Source organism: Misgurnus anguillicaudatus, chromosome 16 (assembly GCF_027580225.2).
Source record: "Misgurnus anguillicaudatus chromosome 16, ASM2758022v2, whole genome shotgun sequence".
Taxonomy (NCBI): Eukaryota; Metazoa; Chordata; class Actinopteri; order Cypriniformes; family Cobitidae; genus Misgurnus; species Misgurnus anguillicaudatus.
This window is the reverse complement of record NC_073352.2, coordinates 26,305,001-26,331,223: the sequence shown is the minus strand read 5'-3', so window position 1 is coordinate 26,331,223 and position 26,223 is coordinate 26,305,001. Positions and strand designations below refer to the sequence as shown.

General features: G+C 39.2%; 1 protein-coding gene across 3 annotated transcripts in view; it reads left to right on the top strand.

Moving 5' to 3' along the window:
- The window catches only part of fstl5 (follistatin-like 5), a 173,994-nt gene that overhangs the window by 128,913 nt on the left and 18,858 nt on the right, over positions 1-26,223 (top strand). For all 3 annotated transcript variants that reach the window (XM_055177889.2, XM_055177887.2, XM_055177891.2), the window contains exons 11-13: positions 16,394-16,420; positions 17,264-17,382; positions 23,030-23,179. In XM_055177889.2, coding sequence (XP_055033864.1) covers positions 16,394-16,420; positions 17,264-17,382; positions 23,030-23,179 — 296 coding nt within the window. The remainder of the gene's footprint in view (positions 1-16,393; positions 16,421-17,263; positions 17,383-23,029; positions 23,180-26,223) is intronic.

Below are 26,223 nucleotides of genomic sequence, written 5' to 3'. Positions count from 1 at the left end.
GGCTTTAATTTTTGCCATTTATACATTAGCATGCATCTTCCTCATGCGCCAAAGCTGTCGACGGGCTAGAGTAGTTGGATTTGATTCTCTGTGTTATTGCTTTCGTAGCGAATACGAGGAACAATTCTGTACTGTCAGCTAGGATTACCCATGACATCAGTTTCTTAATGTCAGGTCTAAACTCCTAAGACACGAATGATACACGGTTCTCTGCTTCCACACAGCATAAAGGTACAGTAGATTAAAAGTCCTCCTGCTATTGATATCAATGAATATGAGGCACACTCCCTTAACTTCGTTTGATGATTTGTCCTTGTCGCTTGAATAGCTTATATGCATATTTTCTATACATTGCTGAGAACTGACTGCTGTAACAGTTAAAGCTGGGATTTGTGCATTCAGCTTCTTGTAAGGTTGTAGGGGTCGTGTAATAAAAGTAATTGTACATCTAAAGGGCAAAACAAGATGGAGTTAGGGGTCAGCCATCAGAAGCAGTAGGTACCATTCTACCGGTAACAAAAAAACACACCACATTCAGAGGAAAGATAATCATCCCCGTCCATCCCGTAGTCTCAAAGAATAAACACTGTCACATATAGTCCAGCTACAGTTCTCATAAGATTGGATGTATGCCAGAAAGTAAAGTGTTTAAGGGCAGTTGGAGCTCAACCAATAGAGTGCAATAAGCAGGGTTTGGGTCTCATTTTTTTTTTATACATTTATAATCACTTTTAATGAGAATCTATATCCATTTTAAAGTTATTATGATCTTTAAGGTTCTAAAACGAAAGAAAATCACACTCTTTAAAGGGGCAATCCACTTTTTTGGAAATATGCTAATTTTCCGGCTCCCCTAGAGTTTGATTTTTACCGTTTTTGGAATCCATTCAGCTGATCTCCGTGTCTGGCGCTAGCGCTTTTAGCATAGCTTAGCACAATCCACTGAATTTGATTAGACCATTTAGCATCGCACTTATATAACCAAAGAGTTTCCATATTTTTTTTTATTTAAAACTTGACTCTTCTGTAGTTACATTGTTTACTAAGATCGACAGAAAATTAAAGTTGCAGTTTTCTAGGCCGATATGGTTAGGAACTACTCTCATTCTTGTGTAATGATCAAGGACTGCTGTAACATGGCTACAGGAGGCGCAATGACACTACCCAGTGCCCGAAAATAGTCCCCATGCTTTTGAAAGTTACTCAGGGGACTATTTTTGGCTGCTGCGCAATAAAATTGCGCCTGCTGCAGCCATGCTACGGCAGCAAAGTCCTTGATTATTATGCTGGAATGAGAGTATAGTTCCTAGCCATATGAGCCTAGAAAATCGCAACTTTTCATTTTCTGTCGGTCTTAGCACACGGTGTAACTACAGAAGAGTCAAGTTTTAAATAGGAAAAATATGGAAAATCTTTCGTTATTTTTATCGCGATGCTAATGGTCTAATCAGAGTCAATGGATTATGCTAAGCTATGCTAAAAGAGGTAGCGGCAGACCTGGATATCAGCTGAATGGATTCCAAATAGGTACAAATTAAATGTTTAACTCTTGAAAAAAATGAAGTGTCCCTTTAATATCTTAATTATTTCTCCAAGACATCAACAAGATTAAATGGAGATCAACTGGACATCAAACCTTGACTTTACAGTAGTTTTAATATTTCTCCCAAAAGACCCAGAAATCTCACAAATGTCTTCATTACACGTTCAGAAAAATTGTAATTGTTTTTTAAAGATCCACCTTTAAAAAGATCCCAATATGTACCATTTACGTACCACTATGTATACATTTGGTACCAATAAGTACCTTTGAGGTACTATAATAGAGGGTATGCATGTGACGCCACCTTCGGCGAAAGTGACTGTGGTTACGCCCACTGAGTGGCAAAAGACAGAACGGCAGAATGAGGGTACAGTGTGAAATCAGCGAAAACACGGGGAACACGCATCTAAATTGGAAAAAGCTGTTGTGTACTTTTACTCAAGTAAAAGTAAACAATTTAATGTAATTAGGTATTAAATCAATTTTAATATGCAATATTAAATAATACACAGTATGATTATATGCTTTAGAATTTTTCCTAACACAAACACACTAATAAAGCGCAGATGCTTTGAAAATGTAACTAATGTAAGTATTGTCCACCTCTGCTATCAAGTCCAACTAAATTCAATTTAAGCTGATAATAGTCAGTTTTACTGGCATTTTCGCAGCAGCCACTATGAAAATCAGCCATTTTGTTGAACGTTTACCACTCAACAGGGCGTTCTCCAGCGTGGTCACGTGGAAAAGGGATGTCAATGCATACCCTTTATACACTTTTTTGTAACAATACTGTATGTACCTCTGAGATATAAATGTTTTAGGTGCAAAGATGTACATGACAGGGAACCGCCCCAGTGATAATTAATGACATCAGTTTAGAGGTAAATTTCGCTTTCTCATCAAGTTTACCGGTATTTTGGTACTGATGTGTGAATGAAATCTTACTGTGTGAAAGAACCTAATAAGAGACAAGGCAGAGCAGAAACAGAAATGTAATAATGCAGAAATTGTCTTACAAGGCCACAAGATCAGTCCCAAACCAAAAAAAATATCACTCATAATAATAGTAATGATGTTCTCTCTAGTAAATCATGCAAACAGCCTAATTCAGTTAAAATGTAAAGCAAATGATTCCTCACAAGCGGTACTATTATCAAATATTTGGCTACATCTGTCCCAGAAGATATTTTTGCATCAGAAATGTCAGCAGATGGGTGCTGTGGGAGGCGGAATAAACAAATGAGCAATTTGAGGCTGGGGTGAAGCGAATCACTCAGGTGCGATGCTGCTCGTCATCTAAAAAGAAAAGACACAATATGCTGTTACTGTCTAGTCAGGAGGAAAGAATACCGGCCAAGTGTTTAAGGCTTTCGGATAAACACCACCTGGAAACACACAAACAATAATAACGCTGATATCCCTATGGTTTTTCATGCAGCTGTGTGCTTGTTGGATTATAGGATTCATGTTAGCCCCGCATGCTGTTATGAGGTGGGATAGTGGAAGAAAACAAAGGAACAGATGCAGAGAGAAAATGCTTTGGAAATAAAACATGTCTCTGAGTACCCACAATTCCACAGTCACACACAAAACTTTCATACAATATAGCAGGTACCTTGCCAAAAACAAGACGAGGCTGTTTAGGGACAGGTATTTTGTCCATGTATCGGTTTTATTGCTTGTATGAGACCGTCTAGCATTTACAGTAGGGAACCTGTTAGAATTATCATTTCACGCCCTGTTATTTTGTGTTTTGTTTGGTCACACGCAATAGGCCCATCAAAACAATAGGCTTTACAGTGGCATTGCATTCTGGGATATGTGATCTTGTTAACCTCGGTCATTCAGTCCTCCAATGGCAGGGTGTTCACGCTAAGTGACTAAGATCTGGTGTAGCAAGAATAAAGTCAAACTTATTTCTAATAATTTATAATGAGATCCCCTTCTGACTTCACAAGGGGGGCAAATTTCAATTACCTATTTTTCACATGCTTGCAGAGAATGGTTTACCAGAACTAAGTTATTGGGTTGTTCTTTTTCACATTTTCTGGGCTGATAGAAGCACTGGGGACCCAATTATAGCACTTAAACATGGAAAAAGTCACATGTCCCTTTTAAAAAGAAAATAATTTGATGTTTTTGGCTTTGTGGATAAGTCAGTGCTCTCAGAACTTACATTCTAAAAAATGCTGGGTTATTTTTAACCCATTTGAGGCATTAAAAAAGGGACAACCCCAAGCCGCTGGTTTGTACAGTAATTTAACCTCAGCATCGTTTCAACCCAAAATGCTGGGTTGTTTTAAGCCATAGTTGGGTCACAAATAAACAAGTTAATATAACTGTGTATAGTAGTCTAAACTTATCACTTTGTGACCTTTAACTCTTTCCCCGCCATTGCGCCAATTAAGAATTAAACACTTCCCTGCCAATAACAAGTATTTCCGGCTTTCTGCAATACCACTATTATCCACCAGGTAGTGCTCTTCCACATCTTGTAAAACCTGAAAGTATCGCCCTAGGGCAAACAGCTGTATGTCCGTTTAGGTTTTGAGGATCACTCTGCATCTGATCTCTTTCAAAGTCCTTCACAAAAATTTAGTTGGATGAGAAATTCAAAAATCTTTTTAATAAACTTGTTTTAAAAACAAGCATCAGGTTTGTTTCAATGCACATAATGTATTTATGTTAATTTTATGCAATAAAAAATTACATTTGCACCATTTTAATTAAAGTTAAGACTAGGCGTCAGAGCCAATGGTGTAGTGGACAGTGCTCCGACATATGGTGCAAACGCACTTCTGGCAACCCGAGTTCGAATCCCGGCTTGACTGAATGGACCTGAAAATGTCAAATGGTGTAACCACCAATTGTGCCAAAGAATGAGAAATATTTAATATTTTATCCACCTTGATGGCATGTAAGCGTAATCAACTAAAAAATGAAAATAATATCATTAAAATATAATTTGATTAGTTTTTTGTAATTTTTGTCCTGACACACGAAAATGAAAACAGCCCTGCTTTCTAAATAATCTTCGACAAATTATGTAAAAATGTATGTAAAAAATCATATTACACTAAACTAGATGATTATATTTTACTCCATTGCTGAGTCCCAATTCGCATACTATCCGTCCTAAATAGTATTCGAAACTAGAATTAGTATGTCCCAAAACGTAGTATGTTGAAATGAGTATCCCAAAGATACCCGGATGGTCTACTATTTCCGGTTAGATTTCGAAGTGCAGATCGATCCACACTCTAACGGCTAATATTGCCCACAAACCAGTGCGTGCGGGAGGGAGGAGCTTTGTGGTGATGTAAATATGGCAGCCAGACGCAGCAGCGGAGATGCGCCCTCAGCTTTTAAGTGTAAGAATTCAAATGTTTAACCCTAATTAAAGTTATCTTTCATTGTCTCGTAATATTCGGTTGATGTTGTGAAAATAAAGTACCATGGCTGTAGTACTGTGTCATGCATGTGTCTTTTTTATGTATTTATTTTTATGTTTCTGTCTTAGATTTATACCTTACTATAAACCATTATGAAAATAAACACCTTTTACTACACTAATCATAGTTTAACCACACTGACTTATATGTAGTAATACTGTGGCTGTACAAATGTTAACTTTATTAAGAAATATGGTTACTAAACTTTTACTATAGTAAAAGCATGGTTCATTTTCATCGCGGTATTTTTGATTTGCATACATAAGTATAAAATAAGCATAAAATACGTTAAACAATAGTTATACTATAAACTTTAACTATTTTGACTTTAAAATAAGTAGCTTTCGTTACACACATTGTTGCACATGAACATCATAACCAGCCGCCTCACAAACGACCTGCGTTTGGTGTGCGTAACTAGGCAACCACGTTGTCGTTCACGTTGCATGACGTCATCGAAGTACGTCCCAGAACGTGCATACTCTTTTGATACACACTCAAAAGTACGTACATTTTCCTCACAAAAACAGTACATACTTTTAGGTCGTAGTATAAGTAGGCGAATTGGGACTCAGCACATATTTTTCAGAATATATTTATATTTTTATTTTAAAAAATACTAGTTACACCAATTTACATTTTTGCAATTATCCCCCAAATATTCTTTAAAAATTAAATAAAACCAGAAATCTTAGACTTGGTCCTCAAAAAAAAAGAATGTAATCTGCAAAAGTATTTTGAAATTTTACCCCTTTTACATTTAATTGAACCATACGGATACAAAATTATTAACATCAAATCATTCACCTATTATGTATGTTTATATATTTTAAGAAGAACATTTTCTGAAAGGCATTAAACTTTTGTGAAAATTATGAAAAATGCTGCCGCTGGTTAGCAACTTTTTTTAAAAACGCTGGCTGGGGAAAAAAGTTAATACCAATGAACAAACCCTTGTTTGTACTCTCTTCCTTTTTATAATATTTTTTTATATTATGTAAATCAATGTTATTCTTATGTATGTCACATTTTGTGCAGGTAAAGAAAATTCTAGACACTTTTTTTACTATATAATTAGAGTGACTGAACCAAACGACAATTTAAACACAGCCCATGTGAGTCCATCTGATGCTTCTGTAGCCATACAGTAGCATTGTATAAGAAAGTGGAAAATTGACATTGCAGTTCGTTCAAAATCAATAAACATTGATTTATTCAAGTTGGATCCATTTACCTGTTTCCATTCACAAAACCAATATGAATGATTTGTTTACGAATCAGACTGATCCGTTTTTTAACTTCAACTTATTGAATCATTGATCAGGTTAACAGCCCACATAAATGAAGCATTATCAGTGAATAATGATTTCAGCTGTCCTCACACAAATCTATTAAATGACTTAGAAATGTGTCATCTGGACCAATATTGTAATTTAAATGGTGCTTTATTGGCATTCCTCATTCACTTTTATACCTTAAAAACCTATTCGTTTATTTAGTTACATTTATAGTGCACTTTAAGTCTCCGTCTGATTAGGTTTGTTTGTTTCATGAGTAAATAAGGACCAACCTAAATCAAGTTTGCTCTGAAGTCCAACTGCACACGTTATACTCAGTATCATCGCTTTAAGGCAGAAATTAATGGCAATCTCCACTTTTCCTGTTTTCCTGTGGAGTTTCTCAGCATCAGCCTCTCTCTGAAGTACTGCCCTATACCTGAGGGCATTAACCTCAATATCCAAAGACTTTAGAAGTGTGTATTAAAGGTGGAAAGAGCAACACCAACAAAACAAAGCAAAGTGCTTATGTAGAAGGTAGCTTGACCTTCAAAACCTCTGAATACACTGCATATTTCCTTTATACAGGCATATATCCATATTTCAATATTGCATATGCATGTGTACAGACTCTTCATAATTGTCATGATTAAAACATATTAGGTTTCTTATATAAAAGCAGTAAAGGGTTTTTTCCACGACAGCACATTAAAATGATGGACAGAGAATTGCATTTTCTGCTCATGAATACTTTGATAGGTCAATGAATGATTCAGAAAGGCAAAGTGGAGATGCAGGCCCCAGGCGTTTGTTTTGATTAGTTTTCTGTTTGTGATGGAGACCTCATTAAAGCTCAACATCGGCCTCTACCTGTAACAGCATCACAGTCGACCTACAGCATTACTGTTTCCAATGCAGAAAGCTGGAAATGTGACACTGCCGTTGTGAATGTAAAGTTTAGGTCAAAGGAAACTTGAGATGGTTTATGCATCTGCCAGCACACCAGTTAATTCATCTTATAATACTGAAAAAAACTGTGTTGTTGAAAATCACACAAGATCCTAATATCTCCATTGTTCCCTTTCAGTCGGTCACTACGACGTCACGTCGTGACCGACGAATTGGGAACTCGCTTAGAGAGACCAATCTGCTTCGTATACTACTAAAACGCCAATGAACTTGGCATTGAGATATTTGCATAATGCTGGCGCCGCCCCGCCAGGTGCGTATATAAGGCGCACGTGCAAATATAGAAATCAGCTTTTTCGCTTCGAAAGCCAGCTTTATCTGACTGAGAAGCTACTATCTGCTCTTCTGGGAACGGTTGCTGAAGTTGATTGACAAGCAGTACTAACACAGCGGACGCTCGCAGTATTCCACTGCTCTGCATATTTTTTGTTTTGAGTTTAGTGTGTGCGTTGCCTTTCCCTGTGCGCATCATCAGCTGAGCACCTAAAGAGTGATTTCCCTAAAAGAGTGATACGTGAGAGCTCTGTGTCTTTTTAAAGACAGCCACTCTCTCGTATATTCGGAGATCAGCGTCCTTTTCAGGATTGCTTTTCGTCCGTCCGATCTTGGATGTGAGAGGTATAAGGGTTCCAGTTACGGTCACGAGCGCTGTCTTCATGCTTGGGCATCAAGCACTCTGAGGCTGCGCTCGTGGAGAGTTTTTGTTCTCTCTGTGAGAGCATAACCCTCTTGGATTGCGGAGACGACTGACGTTTCTACGGGAATGCTGTCCGCGTCTTTGCAGTGCTGACACCGCCATGGTGCGGCTGTCAAGCGCTCGCATGACGCTCTTCGCATCACTACGCTGAGGAGGACGGAGGATGCGTCCTCCACCTACCGGCCTTTCATCCTCAGCCGGTTGAGGTTCCGGTGGAGACGGCAGAGTCGTGTTCTACGATGTCTGCCGAATCCATTGGACCTCCTTCTGGTCCCGTTCACTTCTGCAGCATCAGAGGGGTGTCCAATTTTCCTCCGAAGTGGAGTCGTTCCGGAGATGGCGGCCGTGCCCGCTCGAGCGGCGGTAACGGTAGAGTTGGAGGGGTTAACCCCTCTCCGCCCGAACCGTACCGCCCACGTGATTGGTATTTCGGAGCTGCTCGGGCCTCTCGGTCCTCTGCTCCTGTGCCTTTCTTCCCGACGGCACGAAGAGCTGACGTGGTTTGCGGCCATCCGGCCGTTCAGCTTCAGCTTTCACCCCTCACCTCCCTCACCAATGGAGCCGCTAAGGGCAGGGACCCTTCAGTGGAGCGGGGGGTTGCGATGCAGCTGCGTTCCTGGAGGGACCACCCAACCCTTCCCTCCCGTGTTTGTAGATAGTCGTCCGGTTACGGGCGCTGTCCGTCAGGCATGCGGAGAGGCGGCTTCAGCCCTGCACGCAATAACGTTGCTACGGGTTCACCAAGGATTTACGAGGGAGGCCGCGACCTTCAGTCGTGCGATGTTCACGACAGTGGTTCAAGATCGCCACCTTTGGCTGTGTCTGGCTGACGGACGCAGGCGAGAACAACTTCTTGAATGCTCCTGTCTCACAGACCGGCCTCTTCGGCGAGGCCGTGGAGTCGTACAGCTCCGCTGCGCAGACTGAGGCGATCTCTGTGGTCATGCCCCGGCGAAGGAGAGCTGCCCTTGGTAAAAACCACCATGCCGGTTCCTCAGTCCGCCTCTCGCCGTCGGCGTCCTGCGGCGACCACCTCCGTTCCCCTCTTCGGACCCCATCTCGGCAGCGCGGGGGAACCGGTCGTCAGCAGCTCGCCCCGCCCGCTTAGCCGCTTCCCGTGAGATCGGGAGTTTAAGTGGCCAGTAAGCGGGCGACCTGGATTGGCAGAGGATCACTCTTCAGGAGACGGTGATTCGCTCCTTCCCCCGATAGAGGGTCGGGTGGAAAATTCTTGGTTTGCATATGTTCCACCGGCTGTTTAGCCGGTGCCCACTAACCACACACAGAGTGCATTCCTCTTCCCTCTTCAGGTCTCCAGAGGATCGAGAGAGCCGTGAGCGGGCACACACCAGCTCCTCTATCGCCAGCGGGTGTTCTGAGGAGTCCGAGCCCTCCACTCAGGAGACCGGACCACCAGCAAACCCGTCGGAGTCTGCGTCCTCAGCTGAGGAGACCGGACGACCGTTTCCCTCAGCGGGCTCAGGTCAGTGTCACACACACACATACTGTAGATGCTTATGCTGTCACGGCAGACGCACCGGCAGTCCCGCCTGTCCCGCCTCGCTGCCCCGCCGCGGGTACACCGGTAGTGTCGTTAATTCTCCTCGTACGGTGCCTGGGTGCTTGGCTTCAGTTCCCAGCCCGTTTCGTTGGGTTTTACGCACGATCCGCCTCGGTTACGAAATACAATTACCGGCACAACCCCAAAATTCTCGGGCTTTCGTTTCACTATAGTGAAAGTATCCGATGCACATGTACTGCGTGCATAAGTCGATGTCCTGCTGGCGAAGGATTTCGAGCCGGTCCCTCTTACCGAGATGATGATATGATGATAGGGTTTTCCAGCCTTTATCTCATAGTACCCAAAATACGCGGTGGGTTACGATTGATTTGATTTACGCCCGGCTCTACGGAGGTGGTCTTTTTTGGATGATAACGCCGAGGCTCGTATTTCAATATTCAGATCGGTTGCAGCTTTAGACCTGTAAGACGTGTACTTTTGTGTCCATCTCCCCTCGCCTTAGACCGTTTTTTCGCTCTGCGTCATGGGGTGGGCATATTAATATTAAGTACACCATTCGAGCTGTCTCTCTCTCTCCGTGTCTCCATGAAAGTGCTAGTCACGGCATTAAAATATCAGAGAGAGAGCGTTGTTCGCATTCTGCTTTATTTACGTTGACTTATAATAGCCCGTTCTTGGCAGACGTGCGCGAACACAAAGAGTTAATGCTTCGGCATCTCGCTCGTTTAAGTCATCAGGTCGACTGGGAAAGAGCAACTTTGCCCCGTGCAGAGGATCCTTTTTCTCAGTATGGAATTAGACTCGATCAACTAATTGGCGTGTTTTACAAGAGCGCGCAACTAGTCAGTTCTGACTTGCCTCGGTTTAATTCGAGGGAAGTACGCGGTCCCTCTGATACAATTTCAGAAGCTCCTGGACATATGACAGCATGCTGCAGCCGTGACACTGCTCGAGCTGCGTCATATGAGACCGCCTCAGCGTTGGCTTTACGATCGAGTCTCGAGGAGAGCGTGGCGCACCGGCATACATTGTGTAAACACTACACCTGCGTGTCATTTAAATTTCCCCGTGGTAGACCCAGCATTTCTGATAGCAAGATATGCCTCTGAGGGGTCTCCTGGCATTCTGTAGCATGCGATGCCCTAAGCACGGGATGTTCAGCCACGTATGACGGGCCTGCAGTCTGGGGTGTGCATAGCACCCCAACTGCCGCGAGCGGTGCGCTGTATATCTGGGACTTGTACGCTCCGCTATGGAGATGCGAGGGAAGGATGTATTTGTCGACACCGATAACTTTGCGACTGTTGCGTTATTTACCGTTAAGGCGGTTTTGCGCTCTCGTCACCTGTCGCATCTCGCTCGTCATCTCCTCCTTTGGAGTCAGAAGCATCTGAGGTCCCTTCGTGCCATTTACATCCCGGGATCGCTCAATACAGCGGTACGCGCTTCCGAGCTGCGCCCCCGGCGAATGGCGACTCCACTCCCAGACGGTCCAGCTAATTTGGAAGAAGTTCGGTTGTGCGTAGATAGATCTGTTTGCGTCGCCGGACGATACCCACTGTCGCCTATTTTATTCACTAACCGAGGGCAGCCTCGGCGTGGATGCGTTGGCACACAGCTGACCGCGGGGGGTGCGTAAATACGCATTCCTTCCAGTGAGCTTTATTGCGCAGACACTGTGCAAAGTCAGGCAGGACGAGGAGAGCCTTTTATTAATCGTCCATACTGGACGACCAAGAATTGGTTTTCATAGTTAATGCTCCTCGCGACAGCCCTCCCTGGCGGATTCCCCTGAGGAAGGACTTTCTTTCTTAGGAAGGGGCACATTTGGCACTCGCGGCCCGACCTGTGGATATCCATGTACGGTCATTGAGCGCGCGCAAGGTTTAGGTGATTTATCGCAAGCGGTATCTAACACCATCGACGCGGTTCGAGCACCGTCCACAGGACGGGCTTACGCGCTTAATGAAACCTTTTCGTCACCCGGTGCTCTTCGCAACGCGAGGACCCAGAGAATGCCCTTTAACATTATGCTTTTATATCTTTAACATGGGTTAGATGGTAGGCTGTCCCTCCGCCATTAAAATTGATATCGCCGCTATTTCTGCTCATCACTCACTTATCTACGGCAGATCAGTTGGCCAGCATGATTTAATTATTACATTTTAAAGAGGCGCTCGCAGGCTAAACCCCTCGCGCCCTCCCTCTTTTTTCCTGAGACCTGTCCATGGTGCCGAAGCCTTCAGGTCTCCGATTTAGCCTTTGCAGTTTGCGAGTCTGAAGTTTTTATCAATGAAAACTCTGACCCTGCTAGCATTGGCCTCCATGAAGAGAGTAGGAGATTTACATGCATTCTCTGTTGACGATTCGTGCCTTTAGTTTGGTCCTGCTGTCTCACTGAAGACCCAGACCAGGCTACGTGCCCAAAGTTCCCACCACTCCCTTCAGAGATAAGGTGGTGAGCTTGCAAGCGTTGCCTTTGGAGCAGGCAAACCCAACCGAGGCTTTGTTGTGCCCCGTACGCGCACTGCGATTCTACGTGGTCCGCACGCAAAGCTTCAGGACCTCAGACCAGCTCTTTGTTTGTTATGGTGGCCAGCAGAAAGGGAAAGCTGTCACTAAGCAGAGGATGTCTCATTGGATAGTTGATACTATCGCCCTGGTTTATAATTTGCAGGGCATTCCTTGCCCTTTAATTTGAGAGCGCACTCCACTCGGAGTGTTGCCTCATCTTGGGCATTAGCTCGTGGTTCCTCGCTAACAGACATCTGTAGAGCTGCTGGTTGGGCGACACCTAATACGTTCATTAGATTTTACAATGTTCGTATCGAGCCTGTATCCTCTCGTGTTCTGTCCTCACCAGGGAGGACACGGAGGGCAGACTCGCAAGTCGGCTTGCAGCCTCCGACTGAGGCTCCAAATTGTGTTTCAGTATGGAAGGCTAACAGAGCAAAAATGCGTAATGGTTTGATTTGCTCTCTCCACTGCCTTGACAGCCTTTGTTGCGGAGCATTGGCTGTCAGCCTTTCACTAGCTGTATTCTTACGAACCTACGTGTTTGGCCAGGGCCCCACATTGTGTCCCAACGGGTTCCTTTGTGAGTATTATTCCGTGGGGTTAATCCTACCAGCCCACGTTTCCCTTAGCAGAGCACTGCTTTGCTTACACAGCCACGGCTGTTATTTTTACCTCAACTACGGTTGACTTTCGCCCACCAATAGCCCTTAACGGGGCGGTGGCTTCCGCAGCGTCCCTATACCGCTCAGATAGGGCGCTTCCCAGTCGCTGGCACTACTGTGGGTTAAAGGAACATCTAGTTCCCGGCCTTCTGCCTTAAAACTTAATTCTCCTATCCTTAAGTGGAACCGGAGGGCTTTTTGCAGACACTGGAAGAGGTCAGCCCCTAGTGGCGTTTTAGTAGGGTTTCCCAATTCGTCGGTCACGACGTGACGTCGTAGTGACCGACTGAAAGGGAACGTCTCGGTTACGGATGTAACCCTCGTTCCCTGAAGGAGGGAACGGAGACGTCACGTCCCGTCGCCACAGGTGCTGCCACCTGCTGTTTAGGCCGGTCACCTTCCGGCTTTCTCAGCGAACAGAAGCTGATTTCCCTATTTGCACGTGCGCCTTATATACGCACCTGGCGGGGCGGCGCCAGCATTATGCAAATATCTCAATGCCAAGTTCATTGGCGTTTTAGTAGTATACGAAGCAGATTGGTCTCTCTAAGCGAGTTCCCAATTCGTCGGTCACGACGTGACGTCTCCGTTCCCTCCTTCAGGGAACGAGGGTTACATCCGTAACCGAGACGTTTTACACTGCAAAAAAATGACTTTCTTACTTAGTATTTTTGTCTTGTTTTCAGTAAAAAAATATCTAAAAATTCTTAAATTAAGATGTATTTTCTTGGTGAGCAAAACGACCTAGAAAAAAAGTATAGTTTTTAGACAAAAAATATACAATTAAACTGAATTTGTGCTTAAAACAAGCAAAAAAAAAAAATCTGCCAATGAAATAAGAGAAATTTTCTTAAAGTATGATGTCAAAGTGAATGTCAAAGATAAAATACATTAAAGATTTAATCTAAATGCATTACATTTTAATATAAGCACTTTCATAAAAATTCTCCTTAAACTAAATAAATTATCTAATTCATGCTATACACCAGTGGCAGCTGGCGACTTATTTTTTCGAGGGCGCTCGATGCGAAGTTCGTCACAACATGTATGTAGCCCGTCATGTGTGTGGTTTGTAATTTTAAAATATGTGTTCTGCGTGTCGAGTGATCCTATGTTCATCACGTGTTTTGTCAAAATAAGTGCCTGTTGCAGACGCATCTAAAAGGTTTATTAAAGCAATAAGCCCAAGAAGCAGTGGGTTACCAGTGCATTTTATAACAGCTAAGGGGCGTTGTTAGGCACGATGCGAAGCACTGTAAGACCACTGCTTCGCGGGGTTTATTGCGTTTATGAAACGGTTACTTCATATGCATAGCAGGGTTTCATAAAATGAAACACAAAAAAGTTGTAGTAATTATATTAGTACAAATATTACTCTTCCACCAAACAAAGTAGTTCCTCAGAATCAAGTGTGGCTGAAACAGAGCGTAGTTCCCAACCAACACAGATGCAGCAAAGACACAATGAAAATATGAATAAAGACTGTGGTGTTTATTTTATAAATCAACATTCATCTAATTTAATCTATACATTAACATTTATATCGTGCAACTGTTGAAGTGATGATCAAATATTCTTGGAAGCATGCTTAACTCTTTCCCCGTCAGTGTTTTTTTTTAAGTTTCCACCCAGTTTTAGTTTAATGCCTTACAGAAAAATGATCTTCTTTAAATAAACATAAAATATCATATGAAAGAACAGACCCTCCGCTTTAAGAAACCCATTTCATCCTACCTTCATTTGTTCTCTTATCACCTCTCAAATTCTATTTTTGTGAATAACTTTTGTAAGAGATCATATTCAGAGCCTAATCAAAGCTTACTTGTTGAGTGAATGGGTCAGTGTTTAAGTTGGGTAGGATCGCCACCCAGTGGGTAGCAGGAATATGAATTTGAGGTAGAAAATCCTCAGGGAATGTTTTCTCTTTATTGACAAGATGACTCAAAAATATTTATTGACATTTATCTGGATATCGCCTTTAATTGTGCAATTGTAGACAAATTAAAAATATGATTAAAGAGTGTGGTGTTTGTTTTCATAAATCAGTATGCAGCAACAGTGGCGCAGTGATACTTATGTAATGCGGTCTGAACCGTGGGTTTACCGGGGTATTTTATCACGGCTTAGAACGCGTTTCAACCAATTAGAACGAAGAAGCAGAACTGCCCGGTTTATAAGATAAAATAGACCTTCGTGTTTGCCAGATACTCGCATAATCTCATGCGTAATCTGAGTTTACTGTTAAGGGAGAGTCTCTTTTATCATAAATGGTTTTGACACGTGTGCCTCAGGCACTTATTTTGACAAAACATGTGATGCACATGGTTCACATGATGTAACAAACACATATTTTGAATACACAAGCAACACACGACACGCCGAACACATATTTTGAATTTGCGCCCCTCGGATGAGCAGTCACGAGCTGACACTGCTGTACACGTTTTGAAGCTTCATATATACCGAATGGCAAAAAGTCTCATTTTTAGAAACCTCTAAAGATAAAGTTGGTACTTGAACGAAACATAACTAAGAGCTCAATGAAATCTCCTGAGCTGCATAAGAGTTATAACATTTCCTCTGGGAAATTATGTAATGTAATATATGAACCCCTTAGTTCAATAAAGCGTACCACTTCCCCCCGCCCGGTGATGAATTGTGTCGATGCACCGTATTATTAAAGAAAACCTAGGTCTGAACAGATCAGACTTCTTAAAAACTGCTCTGTTCTAGTTTCTGTAAAGCAGATCTATTTTTACAGTCTTGCTACATTATGACCTCATCAATTGCTCATCCAATGGCAATCTTAGATCTTAATTCAGGAAGAAGAATTTGGCTAAAGACTTAAGGTTAACACCTTCACCACTTTTAAAGCTGTTACTCTCATCTATCTTGGTAATGACGTGAGAAAGGTGATTTGTAAATGAGAATTGCAAAACACAGGTCAGAATTGCACTACAAAATGCATTCAGTAATACAGCATTGATTTAATGCTCTATTCTTTCCTGCTAATGAGTCTTATTCATCAATAGATCTCTGCTGTGACAAATATTGCGTTGTATAATAATGGCATATCGGTCATTTGTAGGTAATGGCCACAAGTCTCATTTTTACCACGGTACAACATGAATGAGCTGAATCATTTCTTCCTAATGGCAGTATTTTACAATCAATTCTGTCCAGAAATGCTTTCTAGAATTATTCAGTTAATTGTCTGTGTTATTTTCCGTTGTGCTTTGCTCAGCCAGCCTTTTTTCCTTTTTAGAGGTATTTGATCATTATTATTGGGTCATCGATCTCCATCTCCAAAGTTTAAAGTGTTTTAAGAGGCAATACCGGCCACAGCGCCAGCAGTTCCGGATAAATAATCACGCCTAATGTGAAGATAAGCTCAGACTTTCACCTCAACGCACATTGTTTCCTCTGTGCGATCGCTGCGGTTTGTGTGTATGTTTGGGAGCCCGGTGTATAAATCCCCACAGGTCGACCTCAATGTATAATGACGGCACCGCATTGATTACACATGAGCGAGTCAAATCGATACGCTCCTTGGGTTGCAGAGTATAATTACTTTGGCCAAATCAAACACAACTCTCCATTGGTTTAAACAGAAGAAAAACAACAGGAATTGCAAATGTTGTTGTGCATCTCTGGAAGGTTTATAACACAACTTTAGTGTGAATTGAACTTTCTGCTGTATATGTGCTGTGTATATGTAAACTTATTTTATTCTTTTATTGCTTTTTTACAGTGGCAAACATACTTTGGAGAGAAGAAGGTATGCATTTCTTTTTTTAATACAATGCAAATATTAAATCTATAGTTTAATGTATTTCATTTACATTTTGTATGTTTCTATCAGATGCATCAATGTTATGCCTGACCAGTCATCTAATTTAATCTTGCACAGTCTGTGAAATCCAGGCTTACGTCTCATAATCTAATTATGAGATTTGGCGCATCAAAGTTTGATCTCACTCAATGATTTCAGTTGGATTTAAAGGAAAACACCACCATTTTTTTATATTTCACTATGTTCTTACCTCAACTTAGACGAATACATACCTATCTTTTTTCAATGCATGCACTTTTAATCTTTGTACAGTGCCTTGTGAATGTGTTAGCATTTAGCCTAGCCCCATTCATTCATATGGCTCCAAACAGGGATGAACCTAGAAGCCATCAAACACCTCCATGCCTTCCCCATTCAAAGACTGCCACATGAGTAGCCACACGAGCAAGTATGGTGGCACAAAATAAAACTTTTATTTGGAGCCATAGGAATAAATGGGGCTAGGCTAAATGCTAAGACATTCAAGAAGCGCTGTACAAAGATTAAAAGTGCACATACTGAAAAAGGTATGTATGTATTATTTCATCTAAGTTGAGGTAAGAACATAGTAAAATATTGAAAAACTGTGGTGTTTTCCTTTAATCTTTGACATGGCCTTACTTAGTTAATATAAAAAACATCAAAGTTATATTTTCAATTAATGTTTTTTACATTATATAGGATGATTTTATGTAGAAAACATTAAATCACAAAAAATGACTTTAGCTGGGTTTTCACAGACTGGGTCTCGTACTTTCATATAATAATCGCTTATGTATCATACTACAGGTCTGGGGATCGGAAACATGTTTTATGTGTTTTATGAGGACGGCATTAAAGTCATCCAGCCGGTGGCATGTGAGATTCAGAGACACATCAAACCCAGTGAGAAGCTTCTTGGCCTGCAGGTGAGCCATCTAAACAAATGCATATTCAATACTTGTACAAAAGAAAGCTTTGATTTCACATCCGAATTGTATAACCCAAAGTAAAGAGTTACATTTATGAGCAATGTTAATTTGTTAGTATTTTTAAAAAAATTGACTGAGAAATACAAGAGAAACAAAAGATGTGGTTGGGGTTTGTACAGTATTCTCCAGTTAACCCATACTGGTAGATACCTGAATCATCTTATCTTGTCCCTTGACAGCCATTTAAATGTAGCTATATATTCTGATGGAATAACATTTTTGTAAGTCACATCTATAAACGCAAATATTTCATTAATAGTTAGTGATGTTACACTTAAACCGAGGTTTTTGAGTTTAAGTGGGCGTGCCAGATGTAAATTAGCCTTTAATCGAAGCTTGTGTGATTCGAAATCACATTACAATGATAAACAAAGCAGAATGTCCCAACCCCAGAGGTTTTTTATGAGTTATTTCCCTCATTCACATTTTAGTCCCACATAATACTGTATATATTTTCCGACACTGTCAAAGCTTTGAATCTTAGTTCGAAACAGTTAGGGGAAGTATCGGTGCTTCATTCGAGTCTTCACTTTCCCATCACTATTAAAGAATTAGTCAATTTCCTTAAAAAAAAAATCAGGATAATTTACTAACCACCATGTCATCCAAAATGTTGACGTCTTTCTTTGTTCAGTCGAGAAGAAATTATGGGTTTTTTTTTTTGAGGAAAACATTCCAGGATTTTTTTAAATTTATTGGGCTTTAATGGACCCCAACACTTAACAGTTTTAATGCAGTTTAAAATTGCAGTTTCAACACAGCTTCAAAGGACTCTAAATGATCCAAACGAGGCATAAGGGTCTTGTCTGGCGAAACGATTGTCATTTTGGCAAGAAAAATAGAGAATATGCACTTTTAAATCATAACTTCTCATCCACCTCTGGTCCTGTGACACGCCAGCGCGACCTCACGTAATTGCGTAATGCCGTGGAAAGGTCACGTGTTACATATATGAAACGTACATTTGCGGACCATTTAAAACATTAAATTGACACAAAGACGTTAAAATTAGTATCATTCGACATAACAACGTCGAAACGGTTCTCTTTCTCCACACTTGTAAACACTGGGGCGTAGTTTCGATACGTCATCCGTGACCTCTTGACGTGATGACGTATTACGTGAGGTTGCGCTGGCGCCTCACAGGACCGGAAGAAGACGAGAAGTTGTGGTTTAAAAGTGCATATTTTTATCTTTATTGCCAAAAATGACAATCCTTTCGCTAGATAAGACCCTCGTTTAGAGTCCAATTTTAAACTGCATTAAACCTGTTAAGTGTTGGGGTCCATTTAAGTCCATTAAAATGAGAAAAATCCTGGAATGTTTTCCTCAAAAAACATAATTTCTTTTCGACTGAACAAAGAAATACATCAACACCTTGGATGACATGGCGGTGAGTAAACTATCTGGATTTTTTAAAGAAAATTGACTAATCCTTTAACTTATTCCCCGCCAGCCATTTTTTTGAAAGTAGCCCACCAGCATTGTTTTGTGATTTCACAAAAGTTTCACAAAATGCCTTCCAGAAAATTTTTCTTCTACAAATATATAAGCATACAAATTTATCAAATAAATTAAAAACCCTCTGCTTTCAAACCAACAATAAACAAAACAAAAAAAAAACAGGAAAAAGTTTTATCCTATCTATTTTTTTCTCTACTTATAAACTACAATATGGTTATTTTTCTTTAAAAATAAAAAAATTAGCAAAAAGCTGAAATAATTGCATTTTTGTAAAGGAATTTTGTTAGAGATTAGATTCAGAATGATTATCAAAACATACACAGATTTTAAAATTGGTAAATAACATTTTGGCTTCAGTTTTTTTATAAATTGGGTAAGTGCGGCATCTAGTGTATAAGTGGTATTGCAGATTAACATAAAAATTAATCAGGAACATGATTATTTTATGCAAATGTTTTCTCTTAATTGACGAGATAACTCGTCAATTGCGGGGAAAGGGTTAAGAGTCCCAAATTATTTTTGAACGGCACTAAATGGATGTTTCTAGTCACCTGCTTTTGACATCACAGCTCCATATCGATGCTCATGAAGGCTTTGAGACTGTGTGTGTGTGTTCTTATTGTGGCTTTATTTTATCTGTGTTGTCATTTCCTTGAGGCCTTGAGAGAAAATCCAATGGGATTCATGGCTCAGGTGATTGCTTGCTTCCAGAGCAGACCTGCACTACCATTAAAATGAATGAGAACCAAAGCATTGCCTAATGCCTTTATGAAGCGCTTTCAGTTTCATTTCCTGCTGCAGCTTCTCGGGTAAACTTAAGCTGAGATCTGCCTGTCTTGGCATGACCAATATTTCAACTGCAATCCTAATTAGGATCACAGCAAGCCTCGTGTGACTGCAGTAGACATGAGTTGAACTCCTCCCTTCAATACTCACATCGCTTACAATCCCGTTTAAAGCTGCACATCATTTCTTGGCTCTTTCTGATAGACAGCTGTTAGATTTATACACGCTATTAAGCGAGCGCCCTCCTCTTCTGTGCGGTTTCATCAGGGCTGGTATGCTGATGAGATGACTGTGTTTGTTTGGTGCTTTAGGCTGGTGAGAGCTTGAGTTTCCAGTCTTGGGAGAGGCAGGAGGCCTCTATTACAACATCAATCAAATGCCAGCAGGCCCCTGTCAGGGGAAGAACGTTTAGAGAACATTATGATATGTTTTCCCTACGTCGTGCTTGTGGGAAATCACTGTCGCATCTAATTCAACCCTTCTTAAATTCTTTGATTATTATAAAGATGAGACGACTCGTTGGTGTTACGCTTAATGGCAAAACACTATGGTCACATGGACACATATATTGTTTTGTTATCTATACATAGTTTACGGTTTATTGGGTCCATATTTGACCCAACTATAGGTAGGAACACCCCGTTTTCTGTTTATTATTACGAACAGTAGGCAAAAAAGTGCACCAATGGCCTACTACTTCTGGCTACGAAAATGACTTTCTTCCCACTGTGCAAACTGATGTCCAAACAAAATTTTTTGCACATCTTTTTTGCATGTCCAATTTTGGTTCACTGAAGGTGCAGACTGTGACGCCAGATGACGTCTTTTTTCCGAAGTCTACTGAACGTCCAGTATTGATGTTCATTGGACCTCTGTATTAACAAATTACACATTACATCCAGGACTCCCAGCATGCACTGTGGTGTGAATAAATTAACTTTTTTACTATTTTCTTTGTCACCATTGTTGAGATTTATACTCTCATTCTTGATGTTTGTTTTTTAAATGACAGAACAATTTAATTTATCTGTCAGAATGATAAACTGCTATTTGTGCTGGATCTCCTAGTATCACATTATTAACAGAAAAAGATACTTTCAGTTGATCAAACAGTGAATTAATAAATTAACTCACTAGATGATGATCTTAAGCATCAACACCACTGTGATTGTTACATTATTGGCTGCTTTTTACCACAAGAAACATGTTGTAGCAGCCAGAGGAAAGCTAGCAAACTCAGAGTCAAGGATCCAACTAAAACAGTCACTGATCACTATAATGGTGACTTTAAATGAAAAAACAGCAACATACAAATCTAATAATTGAATACAACCAACAAACGTTCTTAAAACATAAAAAACTGTACTAGAAATACATTTAATGGACTTTATTGAACAGAAATATACCTTTTGCCAGGTTTTCATACACTGTAAAAAATACTTTGCTGCCTTAATTTTTTTGTTAAATCAACTCAGATTTACAAGTCATGTCAACATAGATGAGTTGTCACAACTTATAAAATATAGTTGAAAAAGTCAACTTCATTTTATAAGTTATATCAACTCACCTGTAGTTATAACAACTCATTCTAGTCAAGATAAATAATAGTAAGTTAAAATGACTTGTAAATCCGAGTTGATTCAACAAAAAATTTTAAGGCAGCAAAGTATTTTTTACAGTGTAGATTTTTCATTGGCTCAAGTATAAAATATAGATAATATAGATTTGGATGAAGGAAAACATTTCTTTAGTGAATGATTTTTTTTGTAGTGGAGACAGTAAAACTTTTTTTGAGTTTTAAGAATGAAAAAATTTTGAAATTGCAAGTTGTGTCAACTTCAAAAAAGTTAAGTAGAAACAGCAACACCACGAAATCAAGTCGTGTAGACATCCAGAATTTGTCTTGGACCGACGGATGTAATATAGACATGATCTGCACGTCCATTAGACGTCTAATGTTTAGTGGGTTACTTTTTGTCTTGTTTTAAGTACAAATATCAAAAAATTCTTAAATCAGGATGCATTTTTTTGATGAACAAAATGACCTAAGAAAAAGTCTAGTTTTTAGACAAAATAATATCAAATTTAAGTGAATCTGTGCATAAAACGAGCAAAAAATCTGCCAATGCGGTAACAAAAAAAATCTTGACCTTCTTTTCAAATTACTTCATTCAAGAAAAATTCAAGAAAAATTTGTTTACCCCATTGGCAGTTTTTTTTTTTTTTTGCTTGTTTTAATCACAAATTCATTGAAATTTTTATATATTTTGTCTAAAAACTAGATTTATTTTCTAGGTCATTTTGGTCATCAAGAAAATGCATCCTGATTTATGAATTTTTAGATATTTGTACTTAAGACAAAAATACTAAGTAAGAAAGTCATTTTTTGCAGTTTAGATATTAAAGTGTCCTTACTATCCCATGAGGCCACATGAGCTGAGGAGTCACCTTTTAAATATAATAGGTCAAAGGACCACTGCAAAAAAAAATTATTTTCAAGAAAAAAATTCTTAGTATTTAGGGGTCAAGCCCAGAATGGATACTATATAGAATGTACTTTGTTAACAATAAAGCAGTAGGTCACAGTACACGATTTTGGATGCGGCAAAATGGGAAAAATTTTGTTTATTCTTTGTTTGCCCATGATTACATAGTATAAGCATAAAAAATAACTGTATGTGCTTCAAAGCCGGTAGTTCTTGCTTATAAAGACCACTTTCCACTGTCCTTAGACCAGACACATCAAGTCCCATCAGTCTGTGATTTGACTTGATTGTCATTGACAGCTCTTGAGTAGCCCAGTCAACAGCATCACCACAGGAGCTGCCCCCTTCTTCACAACCTCTGTGGCCGTCAATCAAACAAACTCGCACCTTTTTAACCATGGCAACTTCTGCCTCGGGCCAACCAACCACTCACTTTTCTCACAGGGTTTGACTCTATGATGACATTCTGTCCTGTATCAGTTCAAATCCACTAAGTCGCTTCCTCTGAGGCACTACACACTCTTAAAATATTTGACTTTTATAGTTTGGTGGATTTTGAAAAACGAATTTCTATGTGCGACCTCATGAAAGCTTGAAATTAAATACGCAAATAGTGGCAAATAGGATTATATTACCGAATGCACATGAATTACTCAACAGATAAGAGAGTTTTACCTTAAGCCTGCAAGCCTTGCAATGCTTCCAACTTGAAATTTTTAGGGCTGATCTCAGCACTTGAAAACTGTATACAGCTCCAAGAAAATAATGATCAGTTGATGCTGCTCTCTTTCAAGATACGTTCAATCTAATAATCAATTTCGATGAACCTTTCTTTTGAATCTCTAAAGGAGGAGGTCTGTCCACAAGTGGAGGGCGAGAAAGATCAGAAGTGTATGTGGACATCAGCAGTCAATGTGAAGGACAAATTCATTTACGCCACTCAGCCTCTACTGAACAGGTTGCTCATTGTAGACATCCAATCCCAGAAGGCTGTTCAGGTCAGTAAATCAATAACCAAATACATTACTCTTGCAAACATACCATAAACTTTGATTTGATTTATAGTAATGATGCCGAGATGAAGCGCGGTTACAGATACTGTACCAGATATAGATGCAAATATATTTTATGTGTTCGTGTACCGCATAATTCATAACCCTTAAATCACTTTAGGTGCAAAGCGTATTTATTATTACAGTTTTAGTTGATATATTTTCATGTACATTTATACATCAGATTTAATTTGCTATGCATTTTTTTACAACAGGCACTCTATAATCTCCATCCAGCCAAGAGCATTAAAGATCTGCTCTAGATGTACACTAGTTGAATATTGCACTGAGCATGGTTTTCACTCTCAATTCAACCAGTTAAACTTTTTTAAACTTGTGATATAAACTTCTCTTAATATACACATTATTTTTAAAGGTAGATGCCTGATATCTGGGTGGTTTGGCTTTGGGGTTGTCAGGCTGAAAGTGGTGAATGCCCAGATATGCCACCAAGCCCTTTTTCACCTCAGTAGTCCACAGTATGATTCCTCATGATGTGTTGGCAAGGGACAGATTCATTATTTGGTCACCTGGGGGTTTGGTTATCATTAGCTCAGATTAGCAAGACCTTATTAGCCACCTGATGTTTTAGGGACTGAGGAAAAGAGAGAAGGAATCCAGTTTCTATCTTGTTATTTATTCTATGTTTGACAGCTACAATTGATGTGTAAGTCACATGATGCATTATATATTGACCAAATTATTTTTTATCACTAAACTTCGTAAGATACCGCAGGCTATTCACTTATCTGTGCTGAGGTATTTTAACATAGTGTAATCATGGTGTAATCCTCTGAAAGAAAGGTAGTATGAGCCAACACATGGCAATTTGTACTTATTTTACAAAATGTTTAATTCGCACCAATTTGCATTAATTCGTACAACCACATTCGTATGGTTTTGTACAATTTGCTTTCGCCCTGTGACTTTGGGGTTGGAGGCGGGGTTAGAAGTGGGTTTTTTTGGTGTGTTTAAGTGGTTTTATACAATTCACTTTGTTTGAATTTATACAAATTACCCAACTTGTAAGTAATGGATTCTTACACTGCAAAAAATAATTTCAAGAAAAAAATTCTCAGTATTTTTGTCTTGTTTTCAGTAAAAATTCTTAAATTTAGATGCTTTTTCTTTGACAGATTTTTTTTTGCTTGTTTTAAGCACAAAATCACTTAAATGTGATATTTTTGGTCTAAAAACTATTTACTTATTTTCTTGGGTCGTTTTGCTCATCAAGAAAAAGCATCTTAATTGAAGAACTTTTAGATATTTTTACTGAAAACAAGACAAAAATACTAAGATTTTTTTCTTGAAAATCATTTTTTGCAGTGTTGATGATCAAAACGACCCAATAAAATAAGTCTAGTTTTTAGACCAAAAATATCACATTTAAGTGATTTTGTGCATAAAACAAGCAAAAAAAATCTGTAAATGTTTTTTTTGTTGCTTGTTTTATGCACAAAATCACTTAAATTTGATATTGTATGTCTAAAAACTAGACTTATTTTCTTGGGTCATTTTTCTCATCAAGAAAAAGCATTTTAATTTAAGACTTTTCGGATATATTTACTGAAAACAAGACAAAAATACTAAGAATTTTCTTGGAAATAATTTTTTTTGTCTTGTTTTCAGTAAAAATATCTAAAAAAATCTTAAATTAAGATGTATTTTGTTGATGAGCAAAATGACCTAAAAAATAAGTCTAGTTTTAAGACAAAAAATATAAACTTTAAGTAAATTAGTGCTCAAAATAAGCAAAAAAAAAAACTGCCAGTGGAATAAGAAAAATATTCTTGAAATAAATGTACTTTTTTCATAAACGCTTAATTCAACAAAAAAAAATTGTTCCATTGGCTGATTTTTTTTTTTTTTTTTTTTTTTGCTTGTTTTAAGCACAGATTCGCTTAAATATTATATTTTTTGTCTAAAAACTAGACTTATTTTTTAGGTCATTTTGTTCATCAAGAAATTACATCTTAATTTAAGAATTTTTAGATATTTTTTACTGAAAACAAGACAAAAATACTAAGTAAGAATGTCATTTTTTGCAGTGTGTATGTGCTAGAATAGAGTCAACACCCACATGAAGATTGAAACAACAAACAATTGTGAATTCGCTATATAAATTGAACTGAACTGAACTGAACTGAACTGAACTGAACTGAACTGAATTGAATTGAATTGAATTGAATTGAATTGAATTGAATTGAATTGAATTGAATTGAATTGAATTGAATTGAATTGAATTGAATTGAATTAGATTGAATTGAATTGAATTGAATTGAATTGAATTGAATTGAATTGAATTGAGCGGTAGACAATGAATACACTTTGTTTTGATTTTAAAGGGCCCCTAACAGAGGTGTTTTCAGCAATATAAAAATAGTCTTTAGTATTCCCAGAATCTGTCTGTAAAGTTTCAGCTCAAAATACACCACAGATCTTTCATTATACAATGTTGAACATGGCCATTTGTGGCTGCAATGAAAAATTTTTGTGTGTGTTTCTTTAAATGCAAAGCTTCTGTTCCCCTCCCCGTATGCAAAGTAGGTGGTAAAGGACTAACACATGTGCTTTGGACTACATAAAAACATGTGTCTTTGGCAGAAGGTTAAACTACGCGCTCATAAGGCGCATAGTGGGTGGGGCGAAATCAGTGTGACATCACATTGAACGGGCATCCCCAAAAGCCTGTTTTGTGTTACTGTTCCGGTTTAAAGGAGATTACACAAAAAAGAATTGATGGATTTGTTTAATTACAGGATGTTTCTGCACAAACACTGGCGACTCATTTTCTGCTAGAAACACATTTAAAAGTGCATTTTCTAGGTTAGGGGTGCTTTAATGCCATGTGCTGTTCAAACAAGCTGTGCGAAATACTTTGTGGAAAATAAATAACAAATGCCACATCAGGTGAATATCAAGCACCTGAAGAGAAACAGAGACTATAATCATTTTTGCAGTGTGCAAATTAAATTTTGTCATATTTGTGT